Genomic DNA, 17,224 nt, shown 5'->3' with positions numbered 1-17,224 from the left:
TGCTCTCCATGATGCCCTGAGCGGCCCTAGACTTGACTCCCCCTCCTTGGTGACCCACAGTGCCCTCCACAAATGGCTGTCCTGGCAGTGGGGTCTCATCTGTTGGCACGTAGTTCTGCCCCTGAGACCCGGGAGACTCTTGGGGCAGGTGGCTGTGGGCTTTGTCTCTGAACGGTGCCAGTGCCAGGGCCAAGTCTGGCGCTCAGTCAGGGCACTTCATGGAAGGCTATGGAATGCCCGCCTGCCCCCACCTCCCCATGGGAGGGCACCGCCCCCTCTCACCTCCTCCGGGCAGGTGCGCGGCTGGCCCTCTGCCATGCCCACCGAGGCCGGCAGAGGGCAGCAGTGCCCTGCCCTGCGCCGTCGGGCAAAGGGGTGGGCGCGGAGGGGCTGGGCTTCCCGGGGCACCCAGGACAACTCGGGCTGGGAGCCATTGCATTGTGGGGAGGGAGACTGGGGCTCCTCCGGGACGCACTCCTGGCACCGCCAGCTGCTCCTCGGCCCGGCCGGCGGCCCGCTCAGGTAGGCAGGAGCCGGGGCTGGCTAGGGCGCGGGGTGCAGGGGCCGCCGGGTCGGGGTGGGGGGCGCCGCCTGGGAGCCAGGAGAAGCCAGGGGTCCACAGGCCGACTAGCCCGAATCAGGCAAAAGCGCTTAGGTGCCAGACCAAGTCCTGCGACTACACCTCCTGATGCCTGGGGGCACGGATCCCCCCAGTCCTGGCCAATGGGTGGCCCTGGCGCTGGGAGGTAGGGCTGCGGCTGCTGCCCCCAAATGTGAGAGCTGGCGCCTCTGGCCACGGGGCAGGGCACGGGGTAGGGAAGCGGCCCGCCTGGCTCCCCGCTCCTACAGCCACCCAACTGGCCCAGCCAGGTGGCAGCGAGCCCTGTGGCTGTCACCTCACCCTGGAGCCTGCCTGCTGCTACCGCACCCTGTGGAGGAAACGGGGAGACTGACTCAAGCACACCTGTTCCCGCACCTCGGGTCACGGCCTGAGCCCTGCCGCCTGGTGTGCGGACGGTGCCCTCTGAGGGAGGCAGAGGAGCCGGCTGCCGGCTGCCACTCCCTTCCCCACCCCACACGTGAAGGGGGAGATCCAGACCCATCCTGGGATGGTATTTCCCCGAGCGAGCGGGAGGGGGACAGCCTGCGACCAGTTGCCAAGTCTGAAGCTAAGGGCTGGGTGGGCTAAGGGCTGGGCTTCCACCCCCTCCTGTGCATCCTCTATGCCTCAGCCCCCTCCAGAAGCATCCTCCGCTGGCACCAGACTGTACCTGGCACGACTTTGCCAGTCCCTGGGGGTGGGGGGGCGTGAGGGGAGAAGGTTTCCCAGGCGGGCTGCCTTGGCCAGTCTCTCCCCTGCCCCCCGCCTGGACAAACGCAGGCATTGAGGGTCAGGACTCCCCTCCAGCCAGGCGCCAAGGCTACCGAGGGTGAGGCCTGCTATGCAGGGGCGCAGGGCCCTGGCCCTCGCAGGGGGGCTCCGTGGCCCACTCTGCGCCCTTCACAGGGACCCCGGGGGGACACGGGGAGGAGCACGCTGGCTGGCACGGGGCGGGAGTGGGGGACTGGCTGTGTGGGTCTCATTTTTCTGGCTGAAGGAAACCCTGTCCCTTTGTCCCCAGATCCCAGGGGGTGTCTCTCTGGGGGTGGGGAGTGGCAGGGAGCCCCCTGGTCAGAACAGCCTGGATGGGGATAGGAACACCAGATAGCGGGTCCCTGGCCTGGGCCTCTGGACAGAGGGGACATTGTTGGCGTGGAGGCAGGGCTGCCTTGGCCCGGCCACTATTGACAAAGCTGCCAGCTGTGGTGGAGCCCGGCTGCCAGGCCTCGGCCCCCCTGGCCTCCCTCCTCCCCCGGGGTTGAGTGTGAATGGAACCAAGCCTTGCCTGTCTCCCTCCTCCTCAGGACGATGCCCCCCACAGCCATCCTGTGCCCGTCACCACTGCCCCGGGAGACGCCTCTGCTGCTGCCCTTCGCTGCGGTAAGTGCCTGAGTCCTGCGTCCCCAGAGACCCCCCTCTGGGGCAGGGAAGGCAGGTGAGGAGCGCGGAGGAGCCTGGAGCCTGGGCTCCCACGCGCTGCGCCTCCAGCTGTGGGCCGTCTGCCCCTCACCCGCCGCAGACACTGCCACCGATACCAGGGTCCAGAGGAAACGGCCCTGTCCCCAGGCCAGGCCTGACCTTCCTGTCTGTATTCCCAAGATAAGGGCCCAGGGGCATCCTCGGAGCTCTCCCCACAGCTGGCACGCCCACGGGGGCCGGAGCTGGCAGGCTGCTGAATGACAGTGGGCCCACTCCTGGCTGGCACGCGCCCACACACCCAGCTGTGCGGGACCTTGGCTCAACTCAGGACCTGGCTTGTACCCCGTCCTTGTGGCTCTGTGCCGGGGTCAGGAGGAGAGAGGCGTGAGGGGCCATCACGGCCCAGGGGTTCGTGGCGCGTGTCACCTGGGCACTGCAGGAGGCTGCTGGGCAGCGGGTGCTAAGGCCCCTGGCCGGGAGGTGAGCTGGAAGGCGCAGCAGAACCCGGGATCGGAGCCTCCTCTGGAGGCTAGGGCCCTGCCCTTCCCTCAGGGCTCAGCCTTGGGCCCCAAATGGGTGGGGAAGGGAGTCCATGCCCAGCTTCTGGCTAGGACTTTCTTTCAAGCTCTCCTCTCCCCTCCCGCCCTCTCTGGCTGTCCTCTTCTCACTCCACCCGCGCCCCCCACATTAACCCTCCCCGTGCCAGTCCCGGTGGACCCTGGCTGCCGGGGCTGATGGGGCAAGGGACAGGCCTCCCCCAACCCCCTGCACCCTGGGTTGTCTCTTGGTGCCCCCCAACTCCCCCATCCCCGCTCTGAGCACCCCCAGCTCAGTCTGGGGCCCTCCCAGCCCTCTGTTCTCCTCTGCCTCGGCCCTGGCCACTGGCCCCTTGCTTTCTCTGGGGCAGGCAGCGGGGTGCCTGGCTCTCTCCTCTCTTCCGCTGGCTTCCCAGGGCAGTTTTCCTCTCCCATCCTCGCTGGCCCTCAGGCCCTGGTCTCCGGGCTCCTGTCCCCTTTCCCCTCGCCCTCCACCATCCTCCGCCGCCCCCCGGGGAAAGGCGCTCCCCACCCTCCGCGCTGCTCTCCTTTCTGTGGTCTCTCCTCTCCCTGCCACTCAGTCCTGTTGGTGTTCCTGTGGCTTTTCAGGATCTGCCCCCTTCCACAATCTAGATGCATCTAAAGTAGACGAAAGAAATTCCTCGCGCATGCGTGCACCCCGCCCCCACCTCCTGGGGACTCTCCGTGTCCACCCCCACCCCACCCCCCTGTCCCTGTCTCCCTCTGACTCTTTCCCTCTCCGCTTCCCCTGCTGCTCCCTGCCCCCGCTTTCTGCTGCTGTCTCTCTGCCTCTCCGTCCTTCTTTCCCCCCCTTCTGTCTCTGTCTCTCCTGGATTCTCCTTTTCCTCCTGCCCCCTCATCCTCCATTCCCACAGCCGCCCTGACTCATGCCTTCCTGCCTGGCCTCCCCCAGGGCCCCGCGATGGCGCCCCGGCCTCCACTGGGCGCCTGCCTGCTGCTCGTGCTGCCGCTGCTGTGCCCACTGCTCACCCCGACGTGGGCACACCGCTTCCCAGCGCCCAATACCACCCTCAACCGCTTGGCGCTGGCCCCAGGCCGGGGCGCGCTCTACGTGGGCGCGGTGAACCGCCTTTTCCAGCTCAGCCCCGCGCTGCGGCTCGAGTCGGTGGCCGTCACAGGCCCGGTCCTCGACAGCCCCGACTGCGTGCCCTTCCGGGAGCCGGCCGAGTGCCCGCAGGCCCGGCTCACCGACAACGCCAACCAACTGCTGCTGGTGAGCGGCCGGGCCCGGGAGCTGGTGGCCTGCGGGCAGGTGCGGCAGGGAGTGTGTGAGAAGCGGCGCCTCGAGGATGTGGCGCAGCTGCTGTACCGGGCCGAGGACCCCGGCGACGGGCAGTTCGTGGCTGCCAACGCTGTGGGCGTGGCTACGGTGGGCCTGGTGGTGCCCGGGCCAGGCCAGGACCTCCTGCTGGTGGCCAGGGGCCTGGCGGGCAAGCTGTCGGGCGGGGTGCCACCCCTGACCGTGCGCCAGCTGGCTGGGCCACAGCCCTTCTCCAGCGAGGGCCTGGGCCGCTTGGTGGTGGGCGACCTCTCCGACTACAACAACAGCTACGTGGCGGCCCTCGCTGACGCTCGCTCGGCCTACTTCGTCTTCCGCCGCCGTGGGGCCCGGGCACAGGCCGAGTACCGCTCCTACGTGGCTCGGGTCTGCCTGGGGGATGCCAACCTCTACTCCTACGTGGAGGTGCCCCTCACCTGCCGGGGCCACGGCCTCATCCAGGCCGCCTCCCTCGCCCCAGGCGCCTTACTGGGAGCGTTTGCTGCCGGCCCGAGGGGGGCGCAGGCGGCCCTGTGCGCCTTTCCCCTGGCCGACCTGGACGCGACCATGGAGCGGGCCCGGCGCCTTTGCTACACCACGGGCGGCCGGGGCCCCGGCGGCACGGAGGAAGCCACCGTGGAGTACGGCGTCACATCGCGCTGCGTCACCCTGCCGCCCGTGAGTGGCTGGGCCCGGGCCTCACCCCTGCCCTCTCACCTGAGGCTTTCCGCACCGCCACCTGGCAGCGGCTCCCGCCTCTCCCGCGGCCTCGTGTTGCCCGGCCTGCCACCCCGGCCCTGTCCCTCTGTGGACCTGCAGCATCTCTCTGACCAGGGCCGGGGCTGCCACACGTAGTCCTGGCCGAGGGCAGCTGGACGCTCTCATGTGACAATCGCCTGTGACCTCTGCTTTAGAGGATGTCAAGGAGGGGCCCGCTTGTCTGAGTCTCCTTGGCCAGTCTCTCCCTCTCTGCGGTGCAACCTTGAGCCCTTCTCGCCTGCTGCCTTGCCATCCTGGGCTGACTGCAGATCTGGGCCCAGGGAAGGTACCTCGTGCCTCTTCCAGGAATTGAATCCCCCCTCTCCGCCCCTGCAGGACTCCCCCGAGTCATACCCCTGTGGCGACGAACACACCCCGAGCCCCATTGCGGGCCGCCAGCCCCTGGAGGCGGGGCCTCTGCTGCAGCTCAGAAACTCCATCAGCGCAGTCGCAGCCCTCCAGGCAGACGGACACACGATAGCGTTCCTGGGGGACGTCCAGGGCCAGCTGCATAAAGTAAGGGCCTGATGAAGGCAGGGCGGGCCTCGGCCAGACCCCCGGTCCCAGCCTCAATGCTGCCAGGCCGGGCCCGGCCTCAGTGGCCTGACTGGAGGCACTCCTGCCCTGTGGTGGCTCACAGGAGCCCCGTGAGCCGCGGGTTCCTTCCACACCTCTCGGCCTGTACCCTGCTGGCAGGTCGGAAAGCCAGGCCACACACTGAGGGCTGCTTCCCAGATGTGTGGCTCAGGACGCCTCCCAGGCGGCCCCCACTTCTCCGGCCGATAAGAGGAGACTCTTGCCTTTTCATGACCTGCTTGTCTCTCCACAACTGCCCTTCCTCCCCTGGCACCCAAGGGCCCCACCCAGGGTGGCTCTGCCCTCCTAGCTGGGTGAGGCTGAAGGGGGAGGCGACATGGGCAGGCTGGATGCCCGTGGGCCTGCCCCACCCTCCACGGCACAGCCTGGCCGCCCTGGGCCGGCAAGAAGGGGAGACAGCTCTGTGGGCCGGGATGCTCCCCGGGAACTCCAGCCGGGACAGCACCTCCTCCGAACGGTTAGCCTGCGGCCATCTTGAGAGCGGGCCTTGGCTCGGCGGGCTGGCCCAGCCCTGCCCTTGTCATCCCCCCAGGTCTTCCTCAATGGCACCCGAGGCCAGGTGTACCACTCACAACAAGTGGGGCCCCCGGGCTCGGCCATCAGCCCCGACCTGCTGGTGGACAGCAGCGGCAGCCACCTCTACGTGCTGACTTCCCAGCAGGTGAGGGCTGTCCCGGGGGTGGGGGGTGAGCACACGAGGCCCGAGGCCCCGCAGCCACCACCTCCGTACCCCGCCGCCTGTCCAGGTGGACCGCTTACCCGTGGCAGCCTGCCCCCAGTTCCCCGACTGCAGCAGCTGCCTCCAGGCCCGGGACCCCCTGTGCGGCTGGTGCGTCCTGCAGGGCAGGTGAGTGGGGGCCGCTCCCGGAGCACTTCTAGGTGGGCCAGGAGGCCGGGTCGTGTCCCCGAGGTGGGATGCAGGGCCGTCGCTGAGTTCCCCCATCCTGCCCTGCGTGCCCAACCGAGAATCTGGTGGGCATCTCCTTCCCCCCACTGCCCAGCCTGTCCACTTCTCCTCCCCCCAGCCCCTTCTGGGCCAGGCCTCCGTCACCTCTCTCAGGTGTCCCCTGGCCCACTCCAGCTCCTCTCCAGCCCACGCTCCTCACAGCAGCCTCAGGAATCCCTCACGGCAACCCTAAGTCAGGTTCACGTGCTCATGCACTTGGCCCCTTCCTCTCTGAGCAGAGTCCCTTTCACCCCCACTGCTTGCTGCGCTCCAGCTGGGCCGTCCTCCCAAGCCCCTTGCCGCAAATCACCCAGGGAGCCTGAGTCCCACACAGGGACCCAACGGGCCCCTGCCCCACAGGTGTACCCGCAAGGGCCAATGCGGGCGGGCAGCCCAGCCCAACCAGTGGCTATGGAGCTACGAGGACGGCCGCTGCCTGCACATCCAGAGCCTGCTGCCGGCCCACCATCCCCGCCAGGAGCAGGGCCAGGTCAGATGCCTGCCGCCGCCTGCCGCCACCTGCCGGGGCGGGGGCTGCCCCGTCTTCCTCCTCTCCCGCTGCCTCCGCTCCCAGCCCTCCCTTGCCCTGGATCCCTCTCCCTCGGGAGCTGGGCCCCCCAGGAGGCCCCCGCCTGCTGTGCTTTCCTCGCATGCGTCGCAGGTCACCTTGTCTGTGCCCCGGCTGCCCACCCTCACCGTGGACGAATACTTCCACTGTGCCTTTGGGAACTATGACAGCTTGGCTCACGTGGAAGGGACCCACGTGGCCTGCGTCACCCCTCCCCAAGACCAGCTGCCGCATAACCCTCCAGGCACAGGTGAGGGGCCCCCGGGGCGAGGGGCAAGGGGGGAGCCGGAGGGGCAGGAGCCACATGGCCGCCCCTGCCACCACCATATGCCCCCCAGAGCACATCACCTTGCCCCTGGCCCTGATGTTCGAGGACGTGGTCGTGGCTACCGCCAACTTCTCCTTCTACGACTGCGGTGCCGTGCAAGCCTTGGACGCGGCTGCCCCGTGAGTGCCGGGCCCAGCTGCTGGGTGGGGGTGGTGAGTCCCGATGGCGCCCCGCCTGAGCGTCCCCCCGTCCCCCCAGGTGCAGTGCTTGTGTGGGCAGCCGCTGGAGGTGCCACTGGTGCCCCCAGAGCAGCCGCTGTGTGTACGGGGAACGCTGCCCGGAGGGCGAGAGGACCATCTACAGTGCCCAACAGGTGGGCGGGCCCAGCCTGCTGGCTTCTCTTCACCTCCGCCGTGCGCCCGCCCTACCCCGGGCCCGCCTAGGCCCCTCGACTCCTGAAGTGCTAAGGGGTCTCCTTCCCCCAGGTGGACATCCAGGTGCGGGGCCCAGGGGCTTGTCCCCGGGTCGAGGGCCTGGTAGGCCCCCTCCTGGTGCCTGTGGGCTGGGAGAGCCGTTTGGCCCTGCGCGTGCGGAACCTTCAGCATTTCCGGGTGAGCATTCCGGTGGGTGGGGGACAGCGACAGTGGGGGAGGAGCAGTGGTAGCGGCTGACAGCGTCCAGGATGCTGACAGAGCCCACCCCCAGGGCCTGCCTGCCTCCTACCACTGCTGGCTGGAGCTGCCCGGAGAACTGCAGAGGCTGCCAGCCTCCCTGGAGGAGGTGGCCGGGGACGCCGGCCTCATCCACTGCCAGGCCCAGCAGGTGGGCAGCTGCCCCATAGCCTCACCTGCCACTGGACGCGCGGGCCCTCAGGGGCTCGCCCCCTTCAGCCTGTCGTCACTCAGGAGGCCTGCCGTGGGCAGGCCTGGGCGTGCACAGGAACGTGGCGCCCACAGCCCCTGCTGGGAGACGCGGCGGTGGCGGGGGGGCCTGAACAATGGCACGCATTCTGGGAGGAGCGTCCTGGAGGAGGCGGGGGGGGGCGGTCAGGGGGTGTCCCGAGTTGGGTCGGGCCTGACCCCGCCCTCCACCCACAGTTCCAGCCCTCCATGGCCCAGCGGGAGCTCCCGGTGCCCATCTACGTCACCCGGGGCGAGGGCCAGAGGCTGGACAATGCCCGCACTCTTCATGGTGAGCCTGGGGGCGGCACAGCAGGCAGGGCGGGGTGTGCAGCTGGGGGAGGCGCCTCAGCGCACCGCCTGGCCTTCCCTAGTGACCCTGTACGACTGCGCGGTGGGCCACCCCGACTGCAGCCACTGCCAGGCGGCCAGCGGGAGCCTGGGCTGCCTGTGGTGCAGCCACGACCGGCCCACCTGCCGCTACGGGCCGCTGTGCCCGCCGGGGGCCGTGGAGCTGCTGTGTCCCGCACCCAGCATCAACGCGGTGAGCCCCCAGCCCTCCCCCACGGCCCAGCCTCTCACTCATCCGCCATCCCCCATCGCGGTCCGCCTGGCCCCGCCCTGCCCCCCACTGTCTCAGCTTTACCAGGGTCAGCGCAGCCCTGCCCCAGGCCCCCAAACCCTAGCAGCTGTGTCCCACCTCAGTCTGGTTGGCTGGCCAGGCACCCCCCGACACCGCAAAGGAGGAGCAGGTTGGGGGCATCCCATCACCACCCTTCCCTGTTGCAGATTGAGCCCCTGACCGGCCCCCCTGAGGGCGGCTTGGCCCTCACCATCCTGGGCTCCAACCTGGGCCGGGACTTTGCCGACGTGCAGGACGCCGTGAGCGTGGCTGGCCGGCCCTGCAGCCCTGACCCCTCTCTCTACCGCATCTCTGCCCGGTGAGGCATCCTGGCAGCCGGGGGCGGAGGGACGCCCTCCCAAGGAGGCCCTCAGAGACTGGCCGCCCAGAGAGAAGGGAGGCTCGCAGCCAAGAAACGTGGGCCCGGGTCAGATGCGCCGAAGGAAGATGAGGCCGGGGGAAGGGAGGGGGGGCTGGCAGCGAGAGGAGTGGAGGGGGTGGGCTCTGGGCAGCGGCTGGCAGGCGGCCTGTGGCTCCTGACAGGCGAGGGCCCGGCCCACGGGGGTCCTGAGCAGCTATCGGGCCTTCGCTCTGCAGAATTGTGTGTGTGACATCTCCTGCCCCCAACGGCACCGTGGGCCCAATCCAAGTGGCCGTTAAGAGTCGGCCACCGGGCATCTCAACCCAGCACTTCACCTACCAGGTCAGTGCCCACCCAGGGTGGTCCCCACAGAGGGCGCAGTAGAAAGAAGGGACAGGAGGGCAGTGACACCTACGTGAGGATTTCCAACCTGACCTAAGGTTAGTGGGAAGCGTCATCTCACGTCCAGGAGGGAAGCCACGCGATCCGAGTGATCGTTCTGGCCACTGAGTGGACGGTGGGCTGTGGGCAGCGGCGGGATGGTGAGGACGCCGCCCACCGGCCGCTGTCCAGGAGGGAGGCAAGCAGCGGAAGCAGTGAGTGCAGCGGCCGCCGGATGGCCAGGGGGACCACTTGGGGACGCAGACCTGTCAGGACTTGCTGCCCACCCGGATGCCTGCGGGCAAGGGGATGGGGGAGAGCAGGGATGCCTCCAGGTGCCAGCCTGAGCCCTCGAGACTTGCTGGAGCCAGAGAGCCCGGGGTGGGAGCAGTGGGTGCAGGGGCAGGGGCAGCACCCCAAGGAGGTGACTGGATCTTAGGGCTTAGAGCTGCGGGGAGGGGGGCCTGGGAGGTGCAAGCCGCGGCAGAGGACGAGGAGACGCAGCGAGGAGAGAAGAGCACCCCCTGGTGGGGCAGGGCGGCTGGCAGGAGAGCTGCGGGGCTGCAGGAGCTGGGCACAGGGCTTCCGGAGGGAGAGCAGGGTCAGTCGTGGCCCAGGAGGCAGAGCTGAGAAGTGGGCCTCCACGTGCCCCAGCTTGCCCTGTCCCCCAGGACCCCGTCCTGCTGAGCCTGAGTCCCCAGTGGGGCCCCCAGGCAGGGGGCACCCAGCTCACCATCCATGGGCAGCACCTGCAGACGGGAGGCAACATCAGTGCCTTTGTGGGCAGCCAGCCCTGTCGTATGTGAGTCCCTCCTCCTGGCCCCAGCTGGTCGCTGTCAGCTGGGGATACTCCCTACGGGCCCCAGCGTCCCCTTGCGTACAATGTGGGCGATGAGCTCAGGGCTCCCAAGGCCCCCGTGAAAGTCCCAGGTCCACGGCTGCCGTGCCCACCCCAGGGGTCTCTGCCCTTGGTGAGGGAGGCAAAGCAGGCCTCTGGTGGGGAGGCCGGGCTGAGGCTAGAGCCCAAGATGCCAGACACCTCCCCACCCTGCAGAAGGGAGCCAGTGTGTCCTGAGGCCATCGTGTGCCACACCACGCCCCAGGCCAGCCCAGGAGAAGCTGTGGTTCGAGTGGTCTTCGGCCGTGCCCAGCGCACGCTGCTCGCCAGCCCCTTCCACTACACCGCCGACCCCCAGCTCGTGGCGGCGGAGCCCAGCGTCAGCTTCCGGGGGTGAGGACCTGATCCACCTGGGGCAACCTGTGCACCCTGCCGGGAGGGCGGGCAGCCAGGACTGGACTGGGCTGCCCGCCGCCCCTGGTCCTGCTGAGTGCTATCCTGGCGCAGGGGCGGGCGGCTGATCCGAGTCAGGGGCACGGGCCTGGACGTGGTAGAGCGGCCCCTGCTGTCCGTGTGGCTGGAGGCCGCGGAGGAGACGGCTGTGGCGGTGCAGCCCCGGGACCCGACCCCCAGGGGGAGCTGTCGGGCCCCCGCCGCAGCGCCCCAGGCTTGCACCCAGCTTGAGGGGGGCCTGCTGCAGGTGAGGCCCCACCAGCAGGTGACGCCGTGCCCCGTGAGGGGGTGGGGTGGCCCCCACGTCCCTGGGAGCGAGTGGGCAGCCCTGGCTCACCCTGCCTCGTCCTGGCCCCGCCACCTCACAGTGCTCCACCGTCTGCTCCATCAACTCGTCCAGCCTCCTCCTGTGCCGGAGCCCTGCAGTGCCGGACGGGGCCAGCCCTCGGCGCGTCTTCTTCGCCCTGGACAACGTGCATGTGGACTTCGCCCGCGCCAGTGGGGGCCAGGACTTCCTGTACCAGCCCAACCCCCGCCTGGCCCCGCTCAGCCGCGCCCGCCCCTACCGCCTCAAGCCAGGCCACATCCTGGACGTGGAGGTGAGGCCTTCTGCCGGCCGCCGCTGTGCGAGGGCTGCGGGCACCAGCTGGGTGGCTCGACTCAGGCCCCGGATCCGGCTTCCAGGGTGAGGGTCTCAACCTGGGCATCAGCAAGGAGGAGGTGCGCGTGCACATCGGCGACGGCGAGTGCCTGGTGAAGACTCTCACGCTCACCCACCTGTACTGCGAGCCGCCCGCGCGGGCCCCGCAGCCCACCAACGGCTCCAGACCCCTGCCGCAGTTCGTGGTGAGGCTGGGCCCCGGGTGCCGGGCTCGGCGGGCGGAGCGCTGCAGGCCGGCGCTCAAGAGCCCCGCGTCCCCACCGCAGGTGCAGATGGGCAACGTGCGGCTGCCACTGGGCCCCGTCCAGTACGAGGCTGAGCCCGCGCTCTCTGCCTTCCCCGTGGAGGCCCAGGCGGGCCTGGGCCTGGGCGTGGCCGTGCCGATCGCCGCCGTGCTCCTCCTGACCCTCGTGTACAGGTGAGGGGGCCGCCCTGCCACGCGTGCACCCACGCCAACTCCCCTCCTCACCTTTGGAAAGGGTGGCCCACGGCGGGCCTCTGCACAGGCGGCCATCTTGGCTCAGTGGCCTCGGCCCAGGCAGTTCTGGTCCCATGGCTGACACCTGGCCCCTGGGCCGCAGGCACAAGAGCAAGCAGGCCCTGCGGGACTACCAGAAGGTTCTGGTGCAGCTGGAGAACCTGGAGATCGGCGTAGGCGACCAGTGCCGAAAGGAGTTCACAGGTCGGGAGAGGGCGGTGGGGAGGGAGTAGAGGGCGGACCTGGGCCTGAGCTCACACCTCGGTGGCTCCTGGCCTACAGACCTGATGACGGAGATGACTGACCTCAGCAGCGACCTGGAGGCCAGCGGGATCCCCTTCCTGGACTACCGCACATACGCCGAGCGCGTCTTCTTCCCCGGGCGCGGCAGCTGCCCGCTGCAGCCTGCCCTCGAGGGGCCCGGGGAAGAGGGCCGCTGCGCGCCGGTGCGCCAGGGCCTCATGCAGCTCTCCAACCTGCTCAACAGCAAGCCCTTCCTCCTTACGGTGAGGGCCGCGGGGGCGGGGGGCGGGCCAGGCAGCAGGCGTGGGCTCAGGCGTGGGAGGATGTGTGGGGCGCAGGGCTTCCCGGGGTGGGTGCCAGCACCCCCTCCTCCCGCCTAGCTCATCCACACCCTGGAGGAGCAGCCCAGCTTCTCCCAGCGGGACCGCTGCCTCGTGGCCTCGCTGCTGTCCCTGGCGCTGCACGGCAAGCTCGAGTACCTGACCGACATCGTGAGGACGCTGCTCGGAGACCTGGCTGCCCATTACGTGCAGAAGAACCCCAAGCTCATGCTACGCAGGTTGGCCTTGGCCTGACCGGTCCCGGCAGCAGGGGAGCTGGCTCCGCCCAGCCCTGTCCTGGCGTGGGTGGGGCTGGGAAGCCCTGGGAGGTGGGCTGGGTCCGGAGCCGCTGGTGGGGAAGCAGATGGGCATCCTGAGCGGCGAGCCGGGCACAAAGGGTGGCCAGGCGGAGCAGCTCTGCCCTCCTGCTACCGCCTGCCTCAGCCTGGACACAGGGTGGCCCTGCAGCAGCCCCTCTGACCCGGGGCCTGCTCCCTGCAGGACGGAGACTATGGTGGAGAAGCTGCTCACCAACTGGGTGTCCATCTGTCTCTACACCTTCCTGAGGGTGAGGGCCCCTCTCCCCTCACGCCATTCTGGGGCTGCTGCCTCTGGCCTCACTGATCTGCGCCCCCATTCCGCCCAGGGGCCTCGGGCTCGAGGGCGGGGTGTCGGTGAGGGGCAGGCTACGAACATTTGCCCGGCTGGATGTGAAGCAGAGGCCGCTGGCGTTGCCTGCCGTCCATCTTCGCTCCGTGCAGCGGGCCGCCCCTCCCTGCCCGCACCGCCCACCGCCCCCCAGCTGACGCCAGCCCTTCCTGGTGGTTGCAGGAGGTAGCGGGTGAGCCGCTCTACGTGCTCCTGCGGGCCATCCAGTACCAGGTGGACAAGGGCCCTGTGGACGCCGTGACAGGCAAGGCAAAACGGACCCTGAACGACAGCCGCCTGCTGCGGGAGGACGTGGAATTCCGAACCCTGACGCTGACGGTGCTGGCTGGCCCGGGGGTTGGTGGGGCTGCGGCGGGCAGCATGGCGCAGCGCGTGCCTGCCCGGGTGCTCGACACGGACACAATCACCCAGGTCAAGGAGAAGGTGCTGGACCAAGTCTACAAGGGCACCCCCTTCTCCCAGAGGCCCTCAGTGCACGCCCTAGACCTCGGTGAGAACCTACCCCTCCCGCCCCGCCCGAGGCTCTTCTCACCTGTGGCCACTCGGCTCTGCCCTACGGGAACAGGCCGTGGGCTGACCGGCTTCCCTGGGTCCCCCCAAGAGTGGCGCTCAGGCCTGGCTGGTCACCTAACCCTGTCGGACGAGGACCTGACCTCAGTGACACAGAACCGCTGGAAGAGACTCAACACGCTGCAGCACTACAAGGTGCCGGGCAGGTGGGCGCTGGGGGCAGGCTCCCGCCTCGGGGTCAGCCAGGGAGGGAGCCCAGCCTCTGCTCCCCTCCCCGCCAGGTCCCGGATGGAGCCACGGTGAGGCTCATTCCCCAGCTGCACAACGGAGGTGCCGTCTCCCAGAGCCCGGCCCCGAGCTGCCCCTCTGGGCAGAGTGAGTCCCGTGGCCCAGCCGCACCAACCTGCCCCCGAGTTCGAGGTGGGCAGGCCGGAGTCCTGGTCATGCCGTCTGCCGTGTCCGGGTCTCCCCAAACCTCGCCAGCGGGGAAGCCACAACTCCAGGCTGAGCCAGGGGCCCGGGGTGGACGAGGGCGGCAGTGCGTCCGGGTCGGGGAGCTCCAGGGCCGTGGGGTGCTGGGCCGAGCGAGCCCCTGGGCTGCCACCCTGTCCTCCACATCTCTCTTACCCTGCGGCCCTCGGCGCCCCCCACCCTGCCCCACCTCACCAGGGAAGCAGGCTGGGCCTCCCGGCCGGCGGCATGAGAGTGCAAAGGACTGAGGGCCGGCTTCTGTGCCCTCAGACGTCCCCGCGCTGGAGGACGGTGAGGACGGCGGGGTCCGCCTCTGGCACCTGGTGAAAGTCGCCGATGAGCCAGAAGCAGCGAAGGCGCGGCGCAGCAGCCTGAGGGAGCCGGAGCGGGAGCGGACGCGGGCCAAGGCCATTCCGGAGATCTACCTCACCCGCCTGCTGTCCATGAAGGTAGGTGGGCCGGGGAGCTGGGGTGACGGGGCGGCCCCACCCACTGAGGCAGGCCGCGGCTTCGAGGCGCACACGCCCTGCCCCCCCATACCGCCCACGCCTGCCTTCTAGGGCACACTGCAGAAGTTTGTGGACGACGCCTTCCAGGCCATCCTCAGCGTGAACCGGCCTGTGCCCATCGCTGTCAAGTACCTGTTTGACTTCCTGGACGAGCTGGCCGAGAAGCACGGCATTGAGGACCTGGAGACCTTACACATCTGGAAGACTAACAGGTGCCTCGCCTGCTGCCCCCGTGCAGAGAGGACGCTGCCAGGGCGGGGGCGGCAGGGCCGGGACAGAAGCCCAGGCCCGGTGGCCTTCGCCCTGGGTTCCCGGCTGCCCCCGCACGGACTCACAGGCCAGCTCCCCGCACAGCTCAGGGCCGGGGACCAGGCTGAGGATGCCAGCTGGGGTAGCCTGCTCACACCGCGGCTGGCCCGTGTCCCCAGCCTGCTCTTGAGGTTCTGGGTGAACACCCTGAAGAACCCACAGCTCATCTTTGACGTGCGGGTGTCGGACAACGTGGACGCCGTCCTCACCGTCATTGCCCAGACCTTCATGGACTCCTGCACCATCTCGGAGCATAAAGTGGGCCGGGTGAGGGCAGAGGAAGAAAGCCTGGCGGGGGAGCCACGGGGGCTCGGAGAAGAGCCCTGGGTGGGGCTGGGGGGGCACGAGTGGCACAGTCAGAAAGCCAGGGCAGAGCTCCCCAGCTCCCGCTCACGCCCACCCCTGCCCAGAACAGGATTCCCCCGTGAACAAACTGCTCTACGCCCGGGAGATCCCTCGCTACAAGCAGATGGTGGAGAGGTAGGTGTCGGGGCATCACGGGTGAGGGAATGGGCGCTGCCTGCCCCTAACTCCGTCCCCTCCTCCAGGTACTACTCCGACATTCGCCAGAGCCCTCCGGCGAGCTACCAGGAGATGAACTCGGCCCTGGCCGAGCTCTCGGGGGTGAGGCCCGGCCCAGAGGGTGCACCCTTCCACACCTGGGGCGGGGGAGGGGGGCAGAGGGGAAGGGGAGGCTTGGCTCGAGGCCCGGGCTGGGGCCTCAACCCCCGCGTGCTACCCCTAGAATTACACCTCCGCTCCCCACTGTCTGGAAGCTCTGCGAGAACTCTACACCCACATCCACAGGTACTACGACCAGGTGAGGCCCGGGGCACTCTGGGGGGGAGGGGCATGCCTCCAGAGCCCGGAGCCCAGAGCCCAGAGGGAGGCCCCAGGAGTCTCCCTGGGGGCGAGAGGCAGTGTCCAGGCCCAATCTGGGCAGAGGAGAGGAAAGGCCCAGGTTGGGGAAGGGGCTCGGCATCCGTCCAGATTCCTCAGGGAGCTCTGGCTCCCCAGGCTGCTACTGAGATGGAGCCAGGGCAGGGCGGCCGGTGGGCCGAGGGCCAGGGCCTCAGGCGGGCCGGCCTCCTCTGCTCTGGTAGATCATCAGTGCCCTGGAGGAGGACCCTGTGGGCCAGAAGATGCAACTGGCCTGCCGCCTGCAGCAGGTTGCCGCCCTGGTGGAGAACAAGGTGACTGACCTGTGAGCTGGGCAGCAGCAGGGTCTGCCAGTTCAATGCCCTGGACGGAGCCTGGACGGAGCCGGTGACACAGGAGTGGCTGGCAGAGAGCGGGAGCGGCTCCCTGCTGCCTACCCGCCCCCCCCGCCCCCTCCGCTTCCCTCCTTCCCCGCCTGGGCTTCTAACTTATAACCATCCTTTCTCCCTCCCCCTTCCCCACTGTATTTATGTGTTTGCTGGAGCATCACATCTGGAAATAAAACAGAAATGTCTTTAGAAGAAGCCCAATGCCCAGCCCCACCTTCGCCTGTGAGTCTCTTCAGTGCCCCAGCACAGCCCTCCCCTCGGCCCAGGGCTACGACTTCTGCTACCTGAGAAAAAGAGGACTCCGAGGCCTTGCTCTCCTCCCTCCCCGACCCCTGCGGGAAAGGTGCCCCTGCCCTCAGGCCCCCAGCTATGCCACCCCATCCTCCCGGTCCTCTCCTCGGCACAGGGACGTAGAAGCAAGTGTCGCCAGTCACCGCCAGGCCCCCTCCGCTTCCCTCTGACTCTGACAGTCCCCAGCTGGCCTCCTGGCTCCCCTCTTCGCCCCCCAGCCCTCCTGGGAGCAGCCGGTGTTCTTTCTGAAGAGCCAAGGTGCCCACCGGTCTCTGCCGGAAGCCCACGGTAGTGCCCACAGGCTCGGGGGGCTCCTTGGCCGCCCAAGGCCTCCCCTCGTCTTCCCCACCCACACCAGCCACGGAGGTCTCCAGCCCATCCTGCTGCCTCCCTGGAGGCTTCCCCACCCACCCCCTTTCTGGGGACCCAATTCTTCCTCCTGGTCCCTTGGATGGGGTCCCAAGGTCACGAGCTCCAAGGGCTCTCTGCCTGACCCGGACATCTCTGCCACCAGCCCACTAGAGCTGTGGGCTTACTTGCTTCCCACTCGAGGACCCCTGAGGGCGGGGCCCGGAAGAACAGCTCCCTACGCCTCCTACGTGGATATGTGCACGTGTTGGAGCCAGTAAGCAAGGCAGGGCTGGGCCGCAGGGAGCCGGGAGAGACGGTGCAGCAGTAGAGTCCCAGGCGGGCCGTCCCCAGGCCGTCACTCAGGCCCAGCACCTGTGGTGGGAAGAGCTGCCCGCAGCTCACGCCCCTGACCTTTGCCTGGCCAGGGCCCCCAGCGACGCTACACTGAGGGACAGGAGGGCCCCAGCCTGTCTTGGGGATCAAGGAGCCATCGGAAAAGCGGGGACCCAGCAGAGAGGGGGCAGGGAATGAGGTACCCGTGGGAATGCAGGGATCGCCTCTGGGAAGGCTCCCCCAAGGGCCAAACAGGAAGCCAG

At 69.1% G+C, this 17,224-nt stretch overlaps 1 protein-coding gene across 6 annotated transcripts; it reads left to right on the top strand.

The window, feature by feature from the left end:
• The first annotated feature begins 423 nt into the window (after nucleotides 1-423).
• On the top strand, nucleotides 424-15,962 carry PLXNB3 (plexin B3). 6 transcript variants are annotated; one of them, XM_067723594.1, is made up of 36 exons: nucleotides 424-522; nucleotides 1,906-1,981; nucleotides 3,491-4,534; nucleotides 4,952-5,131; nucleotides 5,745-5,873; nucleotides 5,959-6,059; nucleotides 6,519-6,648; nucleotides 6,820-6,976; nucleotides 7,065-7,173; nucleotides 7,253-7,367; nucleotides 7,480-7,605; nucleotides 7,700-7,816; nucleotides 8,092-8,185; nucleotides 8,268-8,437; nucleotides 8,683-8,834; nucleotides 9,113-9,218; nucleotides 9,929-10,059; nucleotides 10,312-10,488; nucleotides 10,603-10,795; nucleotides 10,917-11,147; nucleotides 11,233-11,394; nucleotides 11,476-11,627; nucleotides 11,791-11,891; nucleotides 11,970-12,193; nucleotides 12,311-12,489; nucleotides 12,752-12,818; nucleotides 13,082-13,409; nucleotides 13,521-13,624; nucleotides 13,711-13,804; nucleotides 14,171-14,349; nucleotides 14,461-14,621; nucleotides 14,838-14,985; nucleotides 15,134-15,198; nucleotides 15,267-15,342; nucleotides 15,464-15,538; nucleotides 15,822-15,962. In XM_067723594.1, exons 2-36 carry the CDS (start codon nucleotides 1,910-1,912, stop codon nucleotides 15,924-15,926), a joined length of 5,754 nt encoding a protein of 1,917 aa, XP_067579695.1. In that variant the 5' UTR covers nucleotides 424-522; nucleotides 1,906-1,909; the 3' UTR covers nucleotides 15,927-15,962. The 6 variants fall into 6 exon arrangements, 5 of the variants coding, with proteins under 5 accessions (XP_067579695.1, XP_067579693.1, XP_067579694.1 ...); XM_067723592.1 differs by having other exon boundaries at nucleotides 13,711-13,849; XM_067723593.1 differs by having other exon boundaries at nucleotides 13,711-13,849; nucleotides 15,464-15,525; nucleotides 15,822-15,958.
• Nucleotides 15,963-17,224: the final 1,262 nt, after the last annotated feature.

Source organism: Pseudorca crassidens, chromosome X (assembly GCF_039906515.1).
Source record: "Pseudorca crassidens isolate mPseCra1 chromosome X, mPseCra1.hap1, whole genome shotgun sequence".
NCBI classification, from domain to species: Eukaryota; Metazoa; Chordata; class Mammalia; order Artiodactyla; family Delphinidae; genus Pseudorca; species Pseudorca crassidens.
Note: the sequence above shows the minus strand (reverse complement) of the source record. Positions and strands in the feature narration are given on the sequence as shown.

What these genes read in the sequence shown, in the direction of transcription:
- PLXNB3 (XM_067723592.1), top strand. Translation starts at nt 1,910, where the DNA reads ATGCCCCCCACAGCCATCCTGTGCCCGTCACCACTGCCCCGGGAGACG. An exon ending in CCCAGCGTCAGCTTCCGGGG is followed by an intron (nt 10,489 to 10,602) that starts GTGAGGACCTGA and finishes ATCCTGGCGCAG; the next exon opens with GGGCGGGCGGCTGATCCGAG. An exon ending in GACCCCTGCCGCAGTTCGTG is followed by an intron (nt 11,395 to 11,475) that starts GTGAGGCTGGGC and finishes TCCCCACCGCAG; the next exon opens with GTGCAGATGGGCAACGTGCG.